Source organism: Mesoplodon bidens (assembly GCF_964165515.1).
Source record: "Mesoplodon bidens genome assembly, chromosome: 11".
In the NCBI taxonomy this organism is placed as follows: Eukaryota; Metazoa; Chordata; class Mammalia; order Artiodactyla; family Ziphiidae; genus Mesoplodon; species Mesoplodon bidens.
In genome coordinates, this window is record NC_138167.1 from 65,570,981 (window position 1) to 65,594,467 (window position 23,487).

Here is a 23,487-nt window from a genome sequence, read left to right on the forward strand (position 1 = left end):
TACTTCACTATATCCCCCTTGCTCCCTCTGCTGCAGCCACACTATCTTTCTTGCCGTTCCTTGAACATGACAGTCCTGCTTCTGTCTTAGGGCCTTTGCATTGGCTGTTACCTCTTTCTGGAATGCTCTTCCTCTAAATATCTGCATGGCTGAATCTCTTATGACTGTCAAATCTTTGCTTGTGTCGCTTTCTCAATGAGGCCTACTCTGATCATCTTATTTAAAGATTGCAAGTCCTCTTCCCCCAACACTTCTTATTCCCTTTTTTCTGATCTACTTTTTCTTTTTCTTCGCTAAAGCATTCATTACATTTTAAGATCTTGGTAGTTTACTTATTATATTTATTATTTTATTATCTGTCTCTCCCTATTAGAACATAAGCTCCACGAGAGCAAGGATCTATGTCTTTCTAGATCACTGATGTGTCTTTTGCAACTACAGTGCCTGGCACATAGTAGGCCATCACTAAATACACGAATAATCACTAATAAATAAATGAATTCCGAGCTATTGAACTGTTTCTTTTACTTAAATCCATGCTTTTGCAGTACCTAGAGCCAATACCAACAAAGCAGTTTATATGTTTGAATACACCACCAATAACAACTCTTCATGGTCATTCTGAAAGATAGGTGGTATTATCCATCTGTTATTTTTTAGCATCTCTGAGCCTCAGAGAAGCTAAGCAACTTATCCCTAGATCATGTGGCTAATAAAGGTGGGAGCTGACATACAAATCCAGATCTGATTCCAAAGCCTGCATTCTCTGCTGCCATATTATATCTCCTTAAACCATTCATTCAACAAATATTTAACAAGTGCCTACCATGTTGTAGGCACTGTTGACAAATTGCAATTTACTGTGGGATACTAACAAACGTATTTTAAATTTTGTCATTTTTGTTGTGTTCTTCTTGAGAACTGAGAAGTTTAATGTATCTATTTTATTTATCTGCAAGCTCTGCTTAAATGCAGGTAGAAATAAGCATGAAGATGCTTATGGTAAAACTTTGGTTATCCAGAGATCAACTTTCTGTCATTTTCAAGCATCCAAAAGAGTTCTGAATGCAAAACCAAGAAAAAGAAAAGCAAGCGCCTTAGATAGTCAAGAAAGAACTTTTGAGCACTGTTGACAATTCCTGAGAAGACTTGAAGTACCAAAAGTGCTGTGAGTAGTCAGTTCTTCCAGAAATTGAAGGAGTGTGTTGATTAAACTGGCAGTGTCTGGTTATAAATAGATCAACATTTTTTTTTTTTTTTGCGGTACACGGGCCTCTCACTGTTGTGGCCTCTCCCGTTGCGGAGCACAGGCTCTGGACATGCAGGCTCAGCGGCCATGGCTCACGGGCCTAGCCGCTCCGCGGCATGTGGGATCTTCCCGGACTGGGGCAAGAACCCATGTCCCCTGCATCGGCAGGTGGACTCTCAACCACTGCGCCACCAGGGAAGCCCCTAGATCAACATTTTTTGAGAAGAAAGCCAAAAAGCATAGGTGAAAGAATATTAAGATGTGCAGAGAAGGCAGAATGGAGTATGGTGGTAGTCATAGTGTGCAAGATTTGAAGTGACTAGTGCACTGAATGAGTGGTAGACTCTTGAGAACCATGATGAAGAGCCAGATGATAAGACACTTGTTGTGGGGTGGAGATGGACCAGTGCCATAGGAACACCTTCAAATGCAAAATGTTTTGAAGCCGTAGGCGTAAGAATCCTCTCCTTTGAAAAAAAAAAAGAATCCTCTCCTTTGAATGCAAATGAAAACTACAATGAGATACCACCACTTCACATCCATTAGGATGGCTATTACCAAAAAACTGCAAGGAGGAGAAACTGGAACCCTGTGTATCACTGGTGTAAAACGGTGCAGTCACTGTGGAAAACAGTTTTGTGGTTCCTCAAAAAGTTAAACACAGGGGGCCCTCCTTGGTGGCGCAGTGATTAGGAATCCGCCTGCCAGTGCGGGGGACATGGGTTCGATCCTTGGTCCGGGAATATCCCACATGCCACACAGCAACTAAGCCTGTACGCCACAGCTACTGAGCTTGCACTCTAGAGCCTGCATGCAACAACTACTGAAGCCTGTGCGCCTAGAGCCCATGCTCTGCAACAAGAGAAGCCATCGCAGTGAGAAACGTGCACACCGCAAAGAAGAGTAGCCCCCGCTTGCCGCAACTAGAGAAAGCCCGCGTGCAGCAACGAAGACCCAGTGCAGCCAAAAATAAATAAATAAATTTATTTTTTTAAAAAAAGTTAAACACAGAACTGCCATAGGTACAGCAGTTCTACTTCTAAGCAAATATCCAAAATAATTGAAAGAAGGGACCTAAACAGATACTTGTATACCAACATTCACGGCAGCATTGTTCATAATAGTTAAAAGATGGAAACAACCCAAATGTCCCTCCACTGATGAATGGATAAACAAAATGTGTTATGTACATACGATAGGATATTATTCTGCCTTAAAAAAGAAGGAAATTCTGAAACAATTTACAACATGGGAACCTTGAAGACATTATGCTAAGTGAAAGAAGCCAGGCACAAAAGGACAAAAATTGTATAATTCCACTCATATGAAGTACCTTGAATAGGTAAATTCATAAAGACAGAAAGTAGAATAGTGTTACTGGGGCCTAGAGGGAGGGGAAATGGGGAGTTACTGTCTAATGAGTACAGAGTTCCTGTTTGGGATGATGAAAAAGTTTTGGAGGTGGATAGTTGTGATGGTTCCACAACATTATGAATATATTTAATGCCACTGAATTTTACAGTTAAAAATGGTTAGGGGCCTCCCTGGTGGCGCAGTGGTTGAGAGTCTGCCTGCCGATGCAGGGGATACGGGTTCGTGCCCCGGTCTGGGAGGATCCCACATGCCGCGGAGCGGCTGGGCCCGTGAGCCATGGCTGCTGAGGCTGCACATCTGGAGCCTGTGCTTCACAACGGGGGAGGCCACAACAGTGAGAGGCCCACGTACCGAAAAAAAAAAAAAAAAAAAAAATGGTTAGAATGGTAAATCTTATGTCATGTATATTTTACCACACCTATACACAAAAGAACCCTCTCCTCATGTGCCTGCATGTGAGTGGGAGTGTGTACGGGGAGGGCACAAATGTGCCATGCCACACTGAAGGCTGGTCCCTCCAGCTCAGATGCTCCATTTCAGTGATGGTGGAGATGTGCTCTCTCTGGTAGTGTGATAACCAGCCAAGTCATTGAGCTGCAGCCACATTTGTAAGCACAGGAGAGCGATTCAGTCATTAAGAAAATGTTAACTTACAAGAAACTTGAAATCCTTTCTGGAAAGAAGTACTAGGGGACTGGGTGGGAAAGAGACCTACTTTTCACTATATGCTCATTGTACTGTTAGGTTTTTTAAACCATAGTTACGTATTACCTATTTTGAAAAATTAAAATAATTTATTATGGGAAAAAAGCAAGGAATAATAAAAGAATTATTGATTTTATTCTGTTTAAGAAAATAGGAATGTACATGTTTACTTAAGACTTGCTGCGGAGATGTCTGAGTCAGCTTTGAGGTCTAAACATAATTAGAACACTGACAGACGGACTCCTTTGTGAATCCACTCATAATAGGGGCTTTGCTGCAGTTTACTCTCCACCAGTACCACCTTACAGTATTAGGAGAGTCACATAAAAGAACAGATGTTCAAACACCTGGATTTTGCTTTGCAGTTTCAAAACGTGATAGCTATATCTGCCCATCTGGAGCTACATCTGAGTCTTAATGCACAGTGAAATAGGAGATGCTTCTATTGCTTGTTATAGGGTGACGGCAGGGGAAGGTGAAACTGGGAGCTTTGATAGACTTGGAAACTGTTCTTATGAGTGGAGGGTTTGAGATTTTAGTTTTTTATTTGTAAAGTATTGTCTGTGTTCTAGTGCCTTACCAAGCATATGTTAGGTTGAATGCCGAATGCTGCAGCTGGGTTGACCAGCCCGGTCTTACTTATTGCCTCCCTCCCTCCCTCCCTCCCTCCTTCCCTCTATAATATATATGTATGTATAGTACCTATGGTATTGCTTCCTTTTTCTACTTGTCACCTTAATTAATTGTTATATTAACTGTAATTTTTGTATCCAAGTTAAATTGTTAGTAGGAAAGGAAGGGCTTTTGGTGCATGTGAAAGGCAGCAGGTTTCTAATCTCTTCTAGAGGAGGATATAGACACACTCTGGGAATGCAGCGGTCTTTCTTGACTCCACTTTTGAGACTCTAGTAACTCCAGCCAGTACCGGCACTTCGAGGGGGCTGCATGGACAGACATTTCTGACTCCCTTACTTGTTCCAGGAGGCCCACTCCACTTAATACTCTATCTTTGGAAGTGGAAGAAAGAGCAAATAGAGGAATCAGGCAAAATGAGGTTAAGATTTTTTTTTAGGTGTTCAGTTTGAGGAGGTATGTAACCATACCTTGTAGAGGCTGATTGCTTAAAAACCACAGTTCATTTATTTAATTAGGAATTGTTTTTCTCCTCCTTTTTTGATATCAGAGTCAAACCTTTATATTGATTTTTCTTTCCTCTTTCCTCCTTTTCCTTTTTTTCCCTTCCATTTTATTTTTTTGTTACTTTCCTTTTATTTTTTGCATCTCTTCCCTGCAAATTAAAATGAGACAGTAGAATTCGTTCAGAAGAAATATTTGAAAGAAGACCCTGAATTCTATGAAATTGCTTTTTTAATATTTTCTAATTTCTCTTGTGATTTTTTATCATTTATTTATTTATTTATTTATTTATTTATTTAATTTATTTTTTGCGGTACGCGGGCCTCTCACTGTTGTGGCCTTTCCCGTTGCGGCGCACAGGCTCCGGACGCGCAGGCTCAGTGGCCATGGCTCACGGGCCCAGCTGCTCCGCGGCATGTGGGATCTTCCTGGACCGGGGCATGAACCCGTGTCCCCTGCATCGGCAGGCGGACTCTCAACCACTGCACCACCAGGGAAACCCTATTTTTATTTTTAAAAAAATAAATTTATTTATTTTATTTATTTTTGGCTGCGTTGCGTCTGCACGGACTTTCTCTAGTTGCGGTGAGCGGGGGCTACTCTTCGTTGTGGTGTGCAGACTTCTCATTGCGGTGGCTTCTCTTGTTGTAGAGCACGGGCTCTTAAGATTGCAGGCCTCAGTAGTTGTGGTTCATGGGCTCTGGAGCGCAGGCTCAGTAGTTGTGACGCATGGGCTTAGTTGCTCCACGGTATGTGGGATCTTCCCGGACCAGGGGTCGAACCCGTGTCCCCTGCATTGGCAGGCGGATTCCTACCCACTGTGCCACCAGGGAAGCCCTATCATTTATTCATTTGTTTGCATCGGGTCTTAGTTGTGGCAGGTGGGCTCCTTAGTTGCGGCAGGCGGGCTCCTTAGTTGTGGGAGGCGGGCTCCTTAGTTGTGGCATGCAAACTCTTAGTTGCAGCATACATGTGGCATCTAGTTCCCTGACCAGGAGAGTCTTAACCACTGTGCCTCCAGGGAAGTCCTGAAATTGCTTTTTTTTGTGTGTCTGTGGGAGGTTTATATTTTAGAAGGTAAGGATAATGTTATCTTAGCTTGTAAAAATTATTCCCATACCCTTAGGGATGTAAGAAAAACCTTTTAAAGCTAAACTTCTAGCAAAGATTCTACAGGTTATTGAGCCAAAAGCATTGAAATAACTGCTATAGTCTTCTACTGCCTAAGTTTTTAAGGGTCAGCATTTACAAATCTTCAGGGCACACATGTAATTTTTAAATTCTTCTCAGGGAATGAATGTAGGTATTTAAACTTTTCTTCTGTTGTAATTTCCAAAACATTTTCTGTCTTAATAAAACAGTGTGTTTAGTAGTATGTAGTAGAATAAATAAATTGGACTGGTAATCAGATTCTGGTCTCAGTCTTCCTGTTATCAAGTCATTGAACCCCTTCTGCTCTGGTTCCACAACTGAAATTGAAGGGACTGGATGTGTGAGCTTCTGAGGTTTATTTATAAAAATTTAGTCATTCCAGGTTTTATTAGCATTTTTCTAAAGCTGATAAAGTAAAAGATTAAAAAAACTTTGCTTATAATACTGTTCATATAAAAATATAATTTATTTCAATGTAAAGTAAGTTAGACTTCGATTCTGAAGGGGCTTGGTCAGTGGATGACTAAAACAACCTTTTTATGAGACGATCTCATGTTGAAATCAGTTTCAAAATACATTCTCTGACACCTTGGATCTAAAATCCCAGGATCTCATTTTAGGTGAGATTAATAATTGTAAGAAATCTGTCATTAGCTTGTATCTTATTTCTATTCAGATATTTAAAAATAGTAACTCATCACTATTTAGTTGACTTTTTCTGTTATGGCTTTCATTGAAATACTGTTGCTTTAGTCATTCTGCCTAAGTTCCTTTTCCTGAGAATAAAGGATTGAGCTCATACCTTTGCATGACGATCTAGAGAGTATTTTAAGTTTGGCATGTTCAAACCTGGCAGACTCGATTAATATTGGACAAACTAGCACATTAGAACACTTTTTCAAGTTCCAAGCCACAAATTGTGCTTTCAATGAACACGGACATGTATAAAATTAATACTTAAGCCTTGAATAGCATAGACATTCAAAAGGCCGGTTGCTATGGGTGGCTGATTTTCAGCGAGGCTCCTGCTTGCCCTGCACATTTCTTCCTCTGCTTTAAGCAGTGCCAAGAGCAGAGTCAAGAGAAGGTCTGGTCCTTCGGTGCTCTGCTACCTTTTGTTTTCGGCAAAGAAAATGGCTGCTGTTTTACTTTTTAAACTCTTACAATATGGAATGTTTCTATAAATAAACCTTGGATTTATGATTGGACTTCTAAATTTGTAACCTCTACCGCCTGTGACTAAAGCCAGTATAAATACCTATTTAAACATACATACTGCCTACAAAGTTGTGGCATCCGTTCACTGAGAAAGGTCACCAGCCATAATATCTAAATAGTCAGTTCAGTTAATTTCTCCTGTGTCCATTGACATGGATGAGGACCTCATTTTGTCATCAAGCAAAAACTAGTCAGCTGGTAGTGTTTGGTGAATCCACTTTGACTTTTTTGTGCATGAATTGTTGGTATAATTATGTAGCAGATATATTCATGAAGATGTAAAAGTGCATTAGATTTTTGACAAACTGAATTGTTTAAGTGTACGAAATGAGCTCACTTTTTAGAAGAATCCTATTGTTACTCATTTTGTAAATTTGAGTCAGTCGGGCCTTCAGTCAACAAGTGCATATAATGGGCACCTATTACATGCCAGACACTGTGCTAGGTCTTGGGATGTATAGAGTTGTAGAAAAGATGTTACCTGTTCAGACAAGTAAGAGAAAGAAAAAAAAAGGAAACCTGGGGCAGTAGAATGTTTTATAATTGTAATGGAAAAATGGACAAATGCCATGTAGGTGTGGCAGAGAGGCCAGTAGATTAACCCTGGAGAATTGGAAGAGGTTATAGAAAAATGTTTCAAATGAATCTTAATATTATTTATAATAATGGCTGTATCTTATTGAGTGCCTACTGTATACTAGGACTAGTTAATGTTACCCACCAGGGAAAAGGTGGGGAAAACATTCAAGGCAGTAGGAGAAACAAAGGAGCTATCAAAGATTGTGTATCCTAGAAGGAAGAAGTCTGGTGTGGCTAACGGGGATGGGGAGGGAGATCACCGGCCAAGGCAAAGGCTAGTCAGACTGGATGGGATCAGATTATGAAGGACCTCAGATAGAGTCTGTCTGTCCCCGCCACCATGTTTTTGTTCTCGTTTCCTTTCCTGAAGAACCTTTCTCCTCTCTTTGCCAATTTTTTTTTTTTAAGGTCCAGCTTTAAGGCACCTCTTCTGTAAAGCTTTCCTTTCCTTTTCCCAAAGGTTATTCATTTTTTTACTGAATGATTGCACAAAGAGAGTGTACCTCATAATAGGGTATTCCATTTCTTGAACCATTTCTTGGATTTAGTCTGATCTCCCCAACTAGTTTCTCAACTCCTAAAGGGCAGAGAATAAATCATGATTAGCATCTACTATAGTGCTCAGCCCACCATGGGGACTTAAGAAATGTATAATGAGTGGATGAATATGGAACATATATAGATATCAACCATTGAGACAGCCCAGCCACAGTGGTTGAGATTGCCTACATTTATTTAAGAGGCATTTCTTAACACAAGAGCAATTTTCAGAGGTATAGGCCAGTTGTCATTTGGATGTAAAATGAGTTAGTAAGAGTATCTCATAGAGTTGTTGTGAGGATTAAATTAGTTAGTACATTTAAGCACTTAGAACAGTGCCTGGCATATAGTAAGTGTTCAATCAGTGTTACCTGTTATTTAACTCCACATATCTGGGCCTTTTTGCCAGTGACACTCAGCTACTGTTGTGGTTGTGGAGAGGACAGAAAGCAGATAAGAAACAGCTTCTTAACCATTGAAACCAAATACGCTGTAGGAACTGGAAGAACTGCTTATATTGCATGAACTTTTATTTTTCTTTTTGTGTTTTAGTGATCGAAGGGTATGGTTGGCATGGAATTGAATTTCATCTGTCTGTGGGAATTGTAAACAAGGTAGGTCCCAGGTTTATTTATTCTTTCCTGCCTCCTTTTCTAAGGTGTTTGTTAGTATTTTCAGTTCTACTGAAAGAATTGATCAGATTTGATTATTGTTTAGGGAAACACTCAGCATGACTCTATGATGGTCTGTCACCATGGTTTATCTAGTGTTGTGGACTACACCTAGTGTCTTGTCTGAGGGTATTGAATGCCAAGAAACAGCACAACCCATTAAAAATTTTGGTGGTCATAGAACAGAACCATGAATTCACACACATGCACACACACACCATGACCCACTCCTTAGAGGGCAGAAGTTCTTGTATTGGAGCCATTGTGTAAACCAGCTTGGGGTAGTGGGAGGTGACAGGCTAGCTAATTCTTCTGGTCACTAAAATTCAGTAGCTTATGTGAATGGTAGACTAGATGCAATCAAAGGGCTTATCTTGACAGTAACCAGACCATCACTGACAACTATAAATTTTGTTACTGATGACAGAATCTGTCCATCTGTAACCACTAGAGTTTGTTTTGACACAGCATGCTTGTGTTCCTATCTTAAGCTCCAGAGTCTGAACAAAAGTACACCAGATATGACTTTGGCTCATATATCTCTCTTGTATCAGATGCCCACAAAAAAGAGCTATAGACGGCAGCTTCACACAGCTCTGCAAACCTATTTTTGGCAGAACATTTCCTGTCAAAGTAGGGACTAGTGCTGTTTCATGTAGTTTTAGTTTCCCATAATCTTAGGTATGTGGAGACCCCATTGCTCATTGGTGCAGGAAACTTGGATCATTTGGAGAGTGAAATAGGTAGCCAAAAAAACCAATGGCAGTACTCCCCCAAATCCTCCAACCAAGAATCCTGTGAACGTGAGCATGGGGTTCTCTGGGTTGATGACAATCTTTGGACTCTTGCTGCACCTGCACTTAGAATAGAATAGCTTCTTGAGACTGGCTTCCAGTCACAAAGAACAGGAACTGCTAATATATTGCTACGGGGAAAAACAGTTGAGCCACTTCCTAGAGCAGAAGGAACATGGTCCTTGGAAGTGACACTGCTGCCTAGGAAGGGAGGTAGAGAGGGTAAAGTTTAACTTTTGCAAATCAGTGCCTTCATCATCATCTGGTGGCCTGAATTTTCAGAGTCTGATCTAGGTGTTCAGTGAGGAAATTATCTTTTTTCTATTTTCCTGCTATATATTGGGGTATAATGAGCAGGAACTGTTTTATGGAAATACTCTAAGAATTAATGGAAAGGAAAGAAAGGAACTAACATTTATTGAATGCCTAGTAAAGGTTTAGCATGGTACCATAAACTTTAAAGTTCATTGATATTACAATTTTTCAAGTCTAGATGGATAATATCGTGAATATCACTATCTTGAACTATTTTGACTTTTATTATAGCCACTTATAGAGAGAGAATTTTATATTAATACATGCTATTTCATTTGTATCTGCTAGAGCATTCTTTTATAGAGGAAGAAAGAAAATACCTACATGACTTTTGAGTTTTTTTGTTTTTATTTTCTGGGCTTGCTACTGATTTAGCCAAAGTCAGAGAGGAGACTAGCAGGTCTGAAATTAGAGACACCTGTGCTGTTTTGGAAGCTGAGACTCTTGATCCAGGGTTCGCTGAAGTTGGTGCAGGGGAGGTCAGAGTAAGTTAATATTTTCATAGCTCAAAGCAAATGTGAATTGTGGTTGTTTATAGGTGCATTTTTGCTTGAACTTTGTTTGTAGTTACAAATGGGGTAAATAAAATACAGTACTGCTGTTTTGGGAAACTTCTGTTAAAGTCCCTGAACCAATGCAAATTAATGTTCTTCAAAAATACCAAAAAATTCCCCATGTGGATATTATTATTATTTTTTTTTTTTTTTTTTTTTTTTGCTGTACGCGGGCCTCTCACTGCTGTGGCCTCTCCCGTTGCGGAGCACAGGCTCCGGACACACAGGCTCCGCGGCCATGGCTCGCGGGCCCAGCCGCTGCGCGGCATGTGGGATCTTCCGGGATAGGGGCACGAACCCGTGTCCCCTGCATCGGCAGGCGGACTCTCAACCACTGCGCCACCAGGGAAGCCCCCATGTGGATATTTTGACTGACTGAGGGAATTGACTGTTGCCATCAGGCTTGTAAAGAAATTAACATACATTTTTTAAAACAGTTATATATTTGATTTTCTGCTTTTAAATTTCTTTAAATTCTTCTCATAGGAGGTACCATCTCTGTGTCTCAGGCACATGCAGTAATGTGAGATCAGAATAAATTGTTACCCTCTTCTAGGGGATAGGAACTTAAGTCAAAGTGTTCCTTCTCCTTATTCCACATTTAAGGGTTCCAAATCCATCGTCTTTCTACTCTTAAGATAGTAAGATTTTGTGCTCCTAGTCAGGTTTATAGAGAGTTACCCAGAGACACAATACTGTCCTATACTTGGCTGAAATGAAAACATTAATATTTCTTAATCTATGAAAAATTTCCTTTTTATTTTCTTGTCTGTTGAATGAATTACTGTACTTTTCCTCTTGGCTACTTCCTTTCTTTAGTCAGAAAAACTCTAATAATTTTCCCTCCTTGCTTTAGTGAACAAATACCACTTAAAAAAGAAAACAGCTTTATTGAGGCATAATTCATATACTGCAAAATTTGCCTTTTTGAGGTGTATGACTCAGTGATTTTTATCAGATTTGTAGAGTTGTGTAATCATTATCACATGGCAGTGTTACTTTTCCAGCACCCCCAAAAGATCTCTTATAAACACCATTTTTTAACTTCCTCTAAAGTCATCCACAAATTTTGTTGTTGTGCGTCAAATTTAATCTCCTTTCTATAAAGTTTCCCAGCATTCTATTGCATGTCTTCTTCCCCCTTTTATTATTTTTTATTTAAAAAAATTTTTTTAGCATCTTTATTGGAGTATAATTGCTTTACAATGGTTAATCCCCCTTTTATTTTTATATTAGTTTCTTATTGCACATCAAGCATATCATCCTTTTGTCATTTTAAGTCCATTCTCTCACCTCTTTTAAAAAACTGTAATCTTTTTTAAAAAGAAGGGCTTTAACTTTTATTCAGTTATTCCCCTCCCCCCTCCCCTCCCCCACAAAAACCTTAGGTCTATCAGTAAAAGCTCTTGCATTATTCTTGGTTTCCTGTTCACTTCACTTGTTATTTATTTATTTTTAAAGGAAATCATGTATCTGGTTATTTCTCTTTGTATATATAGATTAGATATTTGTCAGTTTGGAGAATTCTGCTTGGTACAGGGGTGTTCAGATGCTTAGTAGATAAAATAAGGTAAACGAATATTCTGGTACTCCTGAGCTTTTAAAAATTTTATCAGCTTATTGGTTATCTGCAGTTGACCCTTGAACAACATGGGTTTGAACTGCATGGCTTCACTTATACGTAGATTCTTTTCAATAAATACGTACACTGGGACTTCCCTGGTGGCGCAATGGTTAAGAATCTGCCTGCCAATGCAGGGGCCACAGGTTCGATCCCTGGTCCGGGAAGACACCACATGCCACGGAGCAGCTAAGCCTGTGTGCCACAACTGCTGAGCCTGTGTGCCACAACTACTGAAGCCCGTGCACCTAGAGCCCGTGCTCCGCAACAAGAGAAGCCACTGCAATGAGAAGCCCACACACCGCAACGAAGAGTAGCCCCAGCTCTCCGCAACTAGAGAAAGCCTGCGCGCAGCAGTGAAGACCCAATGCAGCCAAAAATAAATAAATAAAATAAATAAATAAAATACGTATACTACTGCACCATCTGTGGTTGGTTGAATCCTCGGACGTGGGACCACAGGTAAAGAGGGCTGACTCTGGGACTTGAACATCCGCAGATTTTGGTATCTGTGGCAGGTTCTGGAACCAATTCCTTGTGAATACTGAGGGATGACTGTATTTCAACATAATAAATTATCCTAAAACTCAGTTTCAGCAGCTTGAAACAACAATAAATGTTATTGTACACGGTTTCTGTGGCTCAAGAATCTGGGAGCTTTTTTTTTTTTTTTTCTGGTATGCCGGCCTCTCACTGTTGTGGCCTCTCCGTTGTGGAGCACACCCTCCGGACGTGCAGGCCCAGTGGCCATGGCTCATGGGCCCAGCCGCTCCGCGGCATGTGGGATCTTCCCGGATGGGGGCACGAACCTGTGTCCCCTGCATCGGCAGGCGGACTCTCAACCACTGTGCCACCAGGGAAGCCCTGGGAGCATTTTAAGTGAGTGATTCTGGCTCATGAGGTTGCACTCATAATGTCTGCTGGGGCTGTGGTCTTCTGAAGGCTTGACTGGGGCCAGTCAAGGTGGCTCACTCACATGGCTGTTGACAGGAGGCCTCAGTTCCTTAACAGATGGACTTCTCCAGAGGACTGCTTGAGTTTTGTCACAGCATGGCAGCTGGCTTTCCTCTAGAGCGACTAAGCTGAGAGAGTAAGGAGGAAGCCACAGTACCTTTTATGATTTCATGTCAGAAGTCACGTATTGTCACTTCTGTTACATTCTGTTCATTAGAAGAGAGTCACCAAGTACAGCCCACACTCAAGGGAGGGGGGTAGTAGTTTCCACCTTTTGCACGGAGGAGTATTAAAGAATTTGTGGGTATATTTTAAAGCTACCACACTTGGTATTTTAATGACTTTATTTTTGCCTATGGGAGTTCTGTAGCTGCTGCCTTTGTCCTTTGTTTTCAGTAGAATTTAGTTTTTGTTTTATTGTTCATGTGTATATCTAGGTTATGTTTTAATTTCTTTTTGGTAATGGAAGCTTTAACATTTTAGTTAAAATGACTAAATAGGTTATAAATAAAACATGTGCTTTAAAGGTTGGATAAACCTTCTTCCCAAATTCAAATTTAGGGGATGAGAGTATATGGTGTAGTTTACTGGTAGATTTTAAAATTGGACAAATTTTCTGGTAACAGAGGCTTCTGTATTTCCCTTCTCAGACAGGTTATGAAGGAGTAGAATCTATACTTGCTGTTGTCACTTCCACATCTCTTTCTACTTCTTAATCCACTGAGTTGTTCACTGCACATGGGTGCCAGCCTGAGGGTGTGTGTATGTGTGTGGGGGGGCTGAAGTCCAGCCTGAGCCCTGCTTATCAATCTGTGTGCCCACCCAAAGAAGGCACCCTTTATGAATTTGCATTTAGGTACCCTGTGGTCTCACTGAAGTCACCAGGCACTATTTTTTCCATATGCCAAATCAGTGAATACTTCTTTCTTTACATTAATTGGTTCATCAGGTATTTATTGAGCACCTTCGGTGTGCCAGGCATTGCTAGGGGCAGGACTCCTCTGAGGCATTTGGCACTGTTAAGGATTTTATTTTCTCAAGGCTGTCTGTCCGCAGAAGATCGTATTCTTTCCTCCTTCCTCTTTGGCTGCTGCTTCTTAGCATCTTTGGTAAGCTTCTTGTTCCCTGCCTAGCTCTCCATTGTTGATACCCCCGAGGTCTCTCTAGTCTTGGTTGTAGACTTCAGCTCTCATCACTCTCTACATTCTTTGAGGATCTCTGCATCAAAACCTCTGGTTTCAGTCACTGCTTATTTGCTGTTGATTTCTAAGTAATTCCTTCACCCCAGACCTCTAACAAGTGCTAGACCTATTGATCCAGCTGCCTCCTGGGCATCTCCACATGGGTGTTCGTTCCATAGGTGCCTTAAACTTAACATGTCCAGACTTATCTACCTCTCCCCACCTCCACCACCTCCTGCACCTGTTTATCTCCTGTATCTGGTGAGTGCAACATAAATCATTTCTTCATTCATATTACTTGTGTTAGAGACCTGGGAAATAACTTAGACCCCTCCTGTTACCACCTCAGTTTAGGCCTATTTTTTTTTTTTAAAAAGCAGCTTTACTGGGATATAATTCAGATACCATACAAGTCGCCCAAATAAAATATACAATTTTGTAGTTTTAGTATATTCATAGAGTTATACAACCATCACCACAGTTTTAGAACATTTTCATCATCCCTCGAAGAAACCCCATAGATATTAGCAGTCATTCCCTATTCCCTCCCTCCTCTCAGCCTCTCCCTTCTCCCCCAGCTGTAATATAACCCCTAACCTACTCTGTAATTCGATAGATTGCCTATTCTGGACAGTTCATATAAATGCAGTCATAAAACGTGTGCTATTTTGTTACTGGCTTCTTTCACTTAGCATAATGTTTTCAGGGGTCATCTGTATTGTAGCATATCAGTACTTCACTCCTTTTTATGAATGAATAATATTCCATTGTATGGATATACCACATTTTAAAAATAAGTATTAGTTGATGGACATTTGGGTTGTTTGTACTCTTCGGCTATTATGACTAATGCTGCTATGGCCATTTGTGCACAAGTTCTTGTGTGAATGCATGTTTTCATATTTCTTGGCTGTATACTTACAGGTTGAAGCCTACATTTTTTTATCCCTCTGTATTACTGCAGTAGAATTCTAACCAGTCTCCCTGCCTCTCGACTTGCCACCTCTTTAATTTGCCCTCCACTTTACTATCCAAGTGATCTTTCTGACATGGAGATTTAAGCACATCAGTTCTCTACGTCTGTGTCTTGTATGGCTGTGCATTGCTTTCAGGATAAAGTTCAAACTCAGCTTAACACACAGGCCATTTATGATCTGGCTCCTGCCTTCCTTTTTTTTCTTGCCATACTTTTCATTCTTGTTAGCCTAACCTCAACTGATGTCAGGCTTTTTCCCATTAAGATTTTAAAGCTTCTAGAATGGTTAATCACTCTCTTTCCATGGGAAATAACTACTTATTCTTCAGAAGTCAGCTCTGGTCCCATTTGTGGTAAACTTTTTATTATCTTTGTTTTATTAAACACCCTTTCTCTCTGTTCTTATAGTACCTTTACTGTAAGTGCATACTTTTTTTTTTTTTTTTGCGGTACGCGGGCCTCTCACTGTTGTGGCCTTTCCCATTGAGAGCACAGGCTCCGGATGCGCAGGCTCAGCGGCCATGGCTCATGGGCCCAGCCGCTCTGTGGCATGTGGGATCTTCCTGGAACGGGGCATGAACCAGCGTCCCCTGCATCAGCAGGCGGACTCTCAACCACTGTGCCACCAGGGAAGCCCTGTAAGTGCATACTTTTACATAATGCTTATCACACTGTTCTTTGGACATTGAATCTTTTTTAAAAAATTATGCAAATATAGCATTGGATTTATGCTTTTTAAAAATATTTTACTTTTTAAAATTAATCAATTACTTTTATTTATTTATTTTTGGCTGTGTTGGGTCTTCATTGCTGCACGCACCCTTTCTCTAGTTGTGGCGAGTGGGGGCTACTCTTCGTTGCAGTGCACGGGCTTCTCATTGTGGTGGTTTCTCTTGTTGTGGAGCACGGGCTGTAGGTGCGCGGGCTTCAGTAGTTGTGGCACGAGGGCACAGTAGTTGTGGATCGTGGGCTTAGTTGCTCTGCGGTACGTGGATCTTCCCGGACCAGGGCTCAAACCCATGTCCCCTGCATTGGCAAGTGGAATCTTAACCACTGCACCACCAGGCAAGTCCCGTGGATTTATTGTTTACAGAAATTTTTTTTTCTTTTCCATTATGGTTTATTACAGGATGTTGAATATAGTTCATTGTGCTATATAGTAGGACCTTGTTTATCTATTTTATGCATAGTAGTTTGTATCTGCTAATCCTAAACTCTTTAATTTATCCCTCCCCCACCTCCTTTCCCCTTTGGTAGCCTCAAGTTTGTTTTCTGTGTCTGTGAGTCTGTTTCTGTTTCATAAATAAGTTAACTGGTGTCATATTTTAGATTCCACATATAAGTGAATAGCATATGGTATTTGTCTTTCTCTTTCTGAGTTACTTCAGTTAGTATGATAATCTCTAGGTTCACTTCAGTTAGTATGATAATCTCTAAGTTCATCCATGTTGCTGCAAATGGCATTATTTCATTATTTTTTATGGACGAGTTGTATTCCATTGTGTATATATGCCACATCTTATTTACCCATTCATCTTTTGATGGACATTTAGGTTGCTTCCATGTCTTGGCTATTGTAAATAGTGCTGCTGTGAACGTTGAGTTGCATGTATCTTTTCGAATTAGAGTTTTCTCCGGATATATGCCCAGGAGTGGGATTCCTGGATCAATGGGTAACTCTATTTTTAGTTTTTAAAGGAATCTTCATACTGTTTTCCATAGTGGCTGCACCAGTTTACATTCCCACCAAGAGTGTAGGAGGGTTCCCTTTTCTCTGCACCCTCTCTACCATTTGTCATTTGTAGACTTTTTTTTTTTTTTTTTTTTTTTTTGCTGTACGCGGGCCTCTCACTGCTGTGGCCTCTCCCGTTGCGGAGCACAGGCTCCGGACACACAGGCTCCACGGCCATGGCTCGTGGGCCCAGCCGCTGCGCGGCATGTGGGATCTTCCGGGATAGGGGCACGAACCCGTGTCCCCTGCATCGGCAGGCGGACTCTCAACCACTGCGCCACCAGGGAAGCCCTGTAGACTTTTTAATGATGGTCATTTTGGCCGGTGTGAGGTGGTACCTCATTGTAGTTTTGATTTGCACTTCTCTAATAATTAGCAATGTTGAGCATCTTTTCATATGCCTGTTTGCCATCTGTATGTCTTCTTTGGAGAAATGTCTTTGTAGATCTTCTGCCCTTTTTTATTTTTTATTTATTTATTTATTTTTTTTGCGGTACGCGGGCCTCTCACTGTTGTGGCCTCTCCCGTTGCGGAGCACAGGCTCCGGACGCACAGGCCCAGCGGCCATGGCTCACGGGCCCAGCCGCTCCGCGGCATATGGGATCCTCCCAGACCGGGGCACGAACCCGTATCCCCTGCATCGGCAGGCGGACTCTCAACCACTGCGCCACCAGGGAGGCCCTGCCCTTTTTTAGATTGGGTTGTTTGTTTTTTTTTGTTATTGAGTTGTATGAGCTCTTTGTATATTTTGGAAATTAAGCCCTGGTTGGTAGCATCATTTGCAGATATTTTCTCCCAGTCCGTAGGTCGTCTTTTCATTTTATTTATGGTTTACTTTGCTGTGCAAAAGCTTGTAAGTTTGATTAGGTCCCATTTGTTTATTTCTGCTTTTATTTCTATTGCCTTGGGAGACTGACCTAAGAAAACATTAGTAAGGTTTATATCAGAGAATGTTTTGCCTCTGTTCTCTTCTAGGGGTTTTATGATGTCATGTCTTATATTTACGTTTTTAAGCCATTTTGAGTTTATTTTTGTGTGTGGTGTGAGGGTGTGTTCCAACTTCAGTGATTTACATGCCCTTGGACATTGATTCTTCTGTTTGTTTCCCCAGGTAGACTGCAAATCTCTGAGGGAAGGAACCATATCTTCTTTGACTTTGTGTCTCCAGTGCCTAATAAAAACAAAAAAAAGTAGCTAGTATCTACTGGGTTGTTTAATATATGCCAGGCAGTACTCTAGCATTTTACATATATTTTGTCACTTAATCTTCAAAACGGCCCTTTGAAGTAAGTACTGTTATTATCTTCCCTTTAAAAATGAGGATATCAAAGCACTAAGAGATTGAGTAATTTGCTAAAAGTTACACAAATAGCAGATAGTGGAGCTGGGATTTGGTAGAGCTGGGATTCAAACCTGCGCACTCTGATTCCAGAATCTGTGCTCTTATTTTTATTGTGTGTTGCTGCCATGGAGTCTGACACACACATATATTTAATAAATATTGGTGAGTGAGTGAACACTCACTGTTTATGCATGCTGGGCCTTTACTTTAGAAATGGTTGTGTTGAGGTTCCTGCCAATACTATGTTTGTGCTTGGGGTTATAAAGAAAGGAAGATAGGGGTTTGAGTCGCAGTGGCCTGAATTCCTGTCTTACTCCCTGACTTCTGCTTCTTGATTCATTTCTCTTTCCTTTCTTCTTCCATAGAGAATGGTTCTGTTATTCTGTCTTAATTCTTTAGGTAATGTTTACATTAAGATTCCTGAGCTTTGTGTCTTGAATTATTTTCCACCTCAACCTTTTATTTGGTAAGAGAAGTACAGTGATCGTAAAGAATAGTACATATTCACCAATTGTGTTTTGCCACAGTTTTGTGTTCTCTCTCTTTTCTCTCTACACACATGCACACATTATATATTGTTGAAACATTTTAAGGGTTACTTTACTCCTAAATATTTCAGTATTCATTTCTAAGAATAAGGACATTTCTCTCATATAACCACAGTACAGTTGTCACACTCAGGAATGACGAATTGACATATTATCATTATCTAACATGTAGTCCACATTGTACATATTTCCTTAGTTGTTCTAATATTGTCCTTTATAGCTTACTTTAAGAACTTTGAACTCCAGAATTCAGTCCAGGAAATACATTGCATTTCAGTGTCATGTCTTTTACCCTGAAATAGTTCCTTAGCCCTCTTTTAGGAAAGGAGAGGTATCTTTCCATGACAGTGGACATTTTGGGAACCGGTTATTTTGCAGAATATCCCTCAGTTTGAATTTATCTGTTTCCTCTTGAATAACTTCAGGGAAAATTTGTGCGCAGGGATGTTTTGTCTTTCTTAGTGCTTCACATCAGGAGGCTCATGATGTTAGTTTCATTATCAGTGATGTTAAATCTCACTTTTGGTTAAGTTTCTATGTGACCAGAATTATCCATTGTAAAGTTGCCTTTTCCCCTTTGTAAAATATAATCAGTTAGGGTAATAATAGTTATTTCCTTTTGATATCTTTTTCTTTTTATTAAATTTATTTATTTATTTATTTTTGGCTGTGTTGGGTCTTCGTTGCTGCACGCAGGCTTTTCTCTAGTTGCTGCGAGCAGGGACTACTGTTCTGTGCGGTGCGCGGTATTCTCATTGTGGTGGGCTTCTCTTGTTGCGGAGCACGGGCTCTAGGTGCGTGGGTTTCAGGTAGTTGATGGCTCGTGGGCTTTAGAGTGCAGGCTCAGTAGTTGTGGCTCACGGCTTAGTTGCTCCGCGGCATGTGGGATCTTCCCCAGCCCAGGGCTCGAAACCCGTGTCCCCTGCATTGGCAGGCCGATTCATAACCACTGCGCCTCCAGGGAAGCCCCTTTTGATATCTCTTGAAGTAATGAAGTGCCCTGTGGTTGTTAAAATAGAAATGCCTCTTAAGGAACAATTTAAACAGGCTAACAGTTTAAAAATGAGATTATGTGCAAGGCAGCACGTACAAAATGGAGTTCAGTGTTCATTTAATTTGAGCTTCTTGTAATGTGAACTTTTAAGTGCAGAGTTTAAATATGATTGCTTAAGAGCCTTGGGATGAAAATCGAATTTTTCTTGGGTCACAGGAAATTTTTGCTGATAACCTTTTCATAGTTAACTTTAGTGTATTAACATTTTTCATAGTTTTCAGATAAGTTCTTTCCTGCTCTTAAAGTCCCTGCCTCCTGTGTTCTTATTTGTGCCTTGAAACGATATAACTCTTGGTGAGGGCTCTGGAGTTGATCTGGGTGACTCCTGCTCAGCCACTTAGTCACTAGATGGATCTCTCTCTTTTTTTTTTTTTTTTACAGACTTATTTATTTATGTTATTTTATTTTTGGCTGCGTTGGGTCTAGTTGCTGCGTGCAGGCTTTTCTGGTTGCAGTGAGCGGGGCTACTCTTCGTTGCGTGCATGGGCTTCTCATTGCAGTGGCTTCTCTTGTCGTGGAGCATGGGCTCTAGGCGCGTGGGCTTCAGTAGCGTGGCACGCAGGCTCAGCAGTTGTGGCACGTGGGTTCTAGAGCTCAGGCTCAGAGTTGTGGCGCACAGGCTTAGTTGCTCCATAGCATGTGGGATCTTCCCAGACCAGGGCTCCGACCTGTGTTCCCTGCATTGGCAAGTGGGTTCTTAACCACTGTGCCACCAGGGAAGTCCCTCAGTTTCTCCTCTTATAAGCTTGCTGCAGGTGTTATAAATAAGCATTTGGCACTGTTTCTGGTCACATGTGTTTAGTAGTTGTTATATATTCTTCTCAGTCTGATAAGACTTGTTACATATTACTCATTGACTTCCCTTAAGTCTGTGCACTGCACATGTATATATAAACATGTAAATGTACCTGGAGACTTTGTTCAAGGAAATAATCTTAGACATTTTTTCTGTAATTCTCTCTGTCCCATCCTTTCATCATGAAACTTGGGGAAAATGTAGATTCACTTTTAACTTAGAATCCATATGTTAACCTTTTTTTTTTTTCCCCTTAAATGTCTACATTTGCTGTATCCCGCTTTGTAAATAGCAGCCAGGAGCTGCCTAGTGCTAGGAAAAAGGTGGTAAATATTCTTTCTACTTCAGACTGCTTGATCTTAATGCTTCCTTGGAAACAGTTGAATTCCAGGAACTGATAGCTGCCTGACATTTCTGCCCTGAGTTGGAGGCCACAATTTATTATGTGGCAATCAGTTGAACTAAGGAGAATCATCTACATTTTTCAGTGGTTCTCAGTTGGAGAGGTACCATATCTCCAGAGGGTATTTGGAAAAGTATGGAGGCGTTTTTGGTTATTACAGTGACTGTTAGGGGAGGGAGGAGATATGCCACTCGCATTTGGTGGGCAGGGATCAAGATAACGGTCCAAAACAAAGAATTACCCACCCAAAATGGCAATAGTGTTGCTGTTGAGAGACTCAGCTAATTGAACCTAAAGACTTGACAAATTGGTAGATAATGTTTTATTTTATCTGTTATTTAATAAAAGGTTATTGCTTAAGGCAGGAAATTTTATGAAAGAATCTTTCAGAGCTGTAGTATATAACCTCTGAATTCTTCAAGGAGAAGTAGGCATATTTTCTTATTTGGGAGAGTAAGATTTTTTCCTGAGAATTCTGAAAGCAGTGCCATTATGAATGTGCATTGGTGGTGTTTCATCCCTAAAATTAGGAGTAGTTGAATGGTTAGAATGGTTTAGTGGTTAAAGAAAATTGGCATTATATTCCTTTAGTAATCTGTATATCTCCATGGTTAGTAGAAATAACATAATTTGTGCTTGGCATTCCAGTGATGCTTGAATATTGCCTGTGCTGTTTTTTCTTTCTTTCTTTTTAAAAAGACCAAATGATGTATTTTCTTTGGCAGATCAATGAGATTATATTAGGTATGTATTTGAACTTGTTGTAGCTTGTTTCATTTGAACCTAATGTAGAACTTTGACAAAAATTTTTAGGGAAGGTAAGTCCTCTCAACTTCCTACGGAAAGTTTCACAAATTTTTTTGGACTGTGACTCATAATTGGAGACATATTTTATATTAGAACCCAGTTATACAATAAGTACATAGATATCTGAAACAAAAGTTTCATGAAATAATACCCTTAATACATTCTGATAGTTTCTATTTTATTTAGTTCAAAATGCTGACCTTGTTCTATTAAATTGATTTCGTGACCAGTGTATTACAAATTGCAATATGAAAAATACTGCTTTAGGGTATACATTCATGTGATTCTAACCCAAGGTTTAAAATATATCCCAATTATGACTATTTATTTTCTTTAAAAAACGTTTTTAAAATTATAATGGTAAGAACACTTAAAATGAGATGTACCCTCTTAACAGATTTTTTTAAGTGTACAGTACAATAATAATATCTATGTGCACAATGTTGTACAGTAGATCTTTAGAACTTACTCATCTTGCATACAAAACTGAAATTTTATACCCGTTGATTAGCCTAGTCCTCTTTAACCTTCCCCCCTAGTCCCTGGTAACCACTATTCTATTCTATGAGTTTGACGATCTTGATACCTCATATGAGTGGAATCATGTGCTATTTGTGCTTCTGTGACTGGCTTATTTCACCTCACATAATGTCTTCAAGGTTCATCTATATTGTTGCATATTATAGGGTTTCCTTCTTTTTTAAGGTTGAATAATATCCCATTGTGTGTGTGTGTGTGTGTGTGTGTGTGTATATATATATATATATATATAAAACCTTTTAATTTATTTATATTAATTAATTATTTTGGCCATGCTGTGCAGCATGTGGGATCCTAGTTTCCCGACCAGCCCTGCACTGGAATCGCAGAGTCTTAACCACTGGACCACCAGGAAAGTCCCTATATCACCTTTTTAAAGTTCATTAATCCATTAGGTTGTTTCCACATCTTGGCTGTTGTGAATAGTGGTGCTTTGAACATATCTAATATCTCTTTGAAATCCCAACTTCAGTTATTTTGGAAAAATATCCAGAAGTGGGATTGCTGTATCATATGGTAGTTCTATTTTTAATTTTTTTTGAGGAACCTACATGCCGTTTTCCATAATGGCTGTACCATTGCATTCCCACCAACAGTGTATAAGGGTTCCAGTTTCTCCATATCCTCTGCAACGCTTGTCTTTTTTTTTTTTTTTTTTAATAATAGCCATCCTAACAGTATGTGGTGATAGCTTATTGTGGTTTTAGTTTGCGTTTTCCTGTTGATTGGTTGATATTGAGCAGTTTTTCATATACTGTTGACCATTTGTTTGTCTTCTTTAGAGAAATGTCTATTCAAGTCCTTTGCCCATTTTAAGTTGGGTTATTGGTTTTTTTGCTATTGAATTGTAGGAATTCCTTATGTATTTAGGAAATTAACCCCTTATCAGATATATGGTTTGCAAATATTTTTCTCTCATTCTGTAGGTTTCCTTTTTCCTCTGTTGATTGTTTGCTGTGCAGAAGTGTTTTAGTCTAGTATACAGTCATCCCTCAGTATCTGTGGGGAATTTGTTCCAGGTGCCCAACAGATACCAAAATCCACAGTGCTCAAGTCTCTTATATAAAATGGTATAGCATTTGCATATAACCTATACACATTCTCCCATATACTTTAAATCATCTCTAGATTACTTATATTACCTAATGCAATATAAATGCTATCTAAATAGTTGCCTGCATGGCAAATTCAAGTTTTGCTTTTGGGGACTTTCTGGGATTTTTTTTTTCCTGAATTTTTTCCATC

The 23,487-nt window shown here is 40.0% G+C and overlaps 1 protein-coding gene across 1 annotated transcript in view; it reads left to right on the forward strand.

The window, feature by feature from the left end:
* The window catches only part of LOC308625755 (uncharacterized protein), a gene marked incomplete at its 5' end in the record, with an annotated part of 88,541 nt that overhangs the window by 27,319 nt on the left and 37,735 nt on the right, over positions 1 to 23,487 (forward strand). Inside the window, one exon of the mRNA XM_081250243.1 lies at positions 8,507 to 8,568. Within this exon, the coding sequence (XP_081106369.1) occupies positions 8,507 to 8,568 (62 nt within the window). The remainder of the gene's footprint in view (positions 1 to 8,506; positions 8,569 to 23,487) is intronic.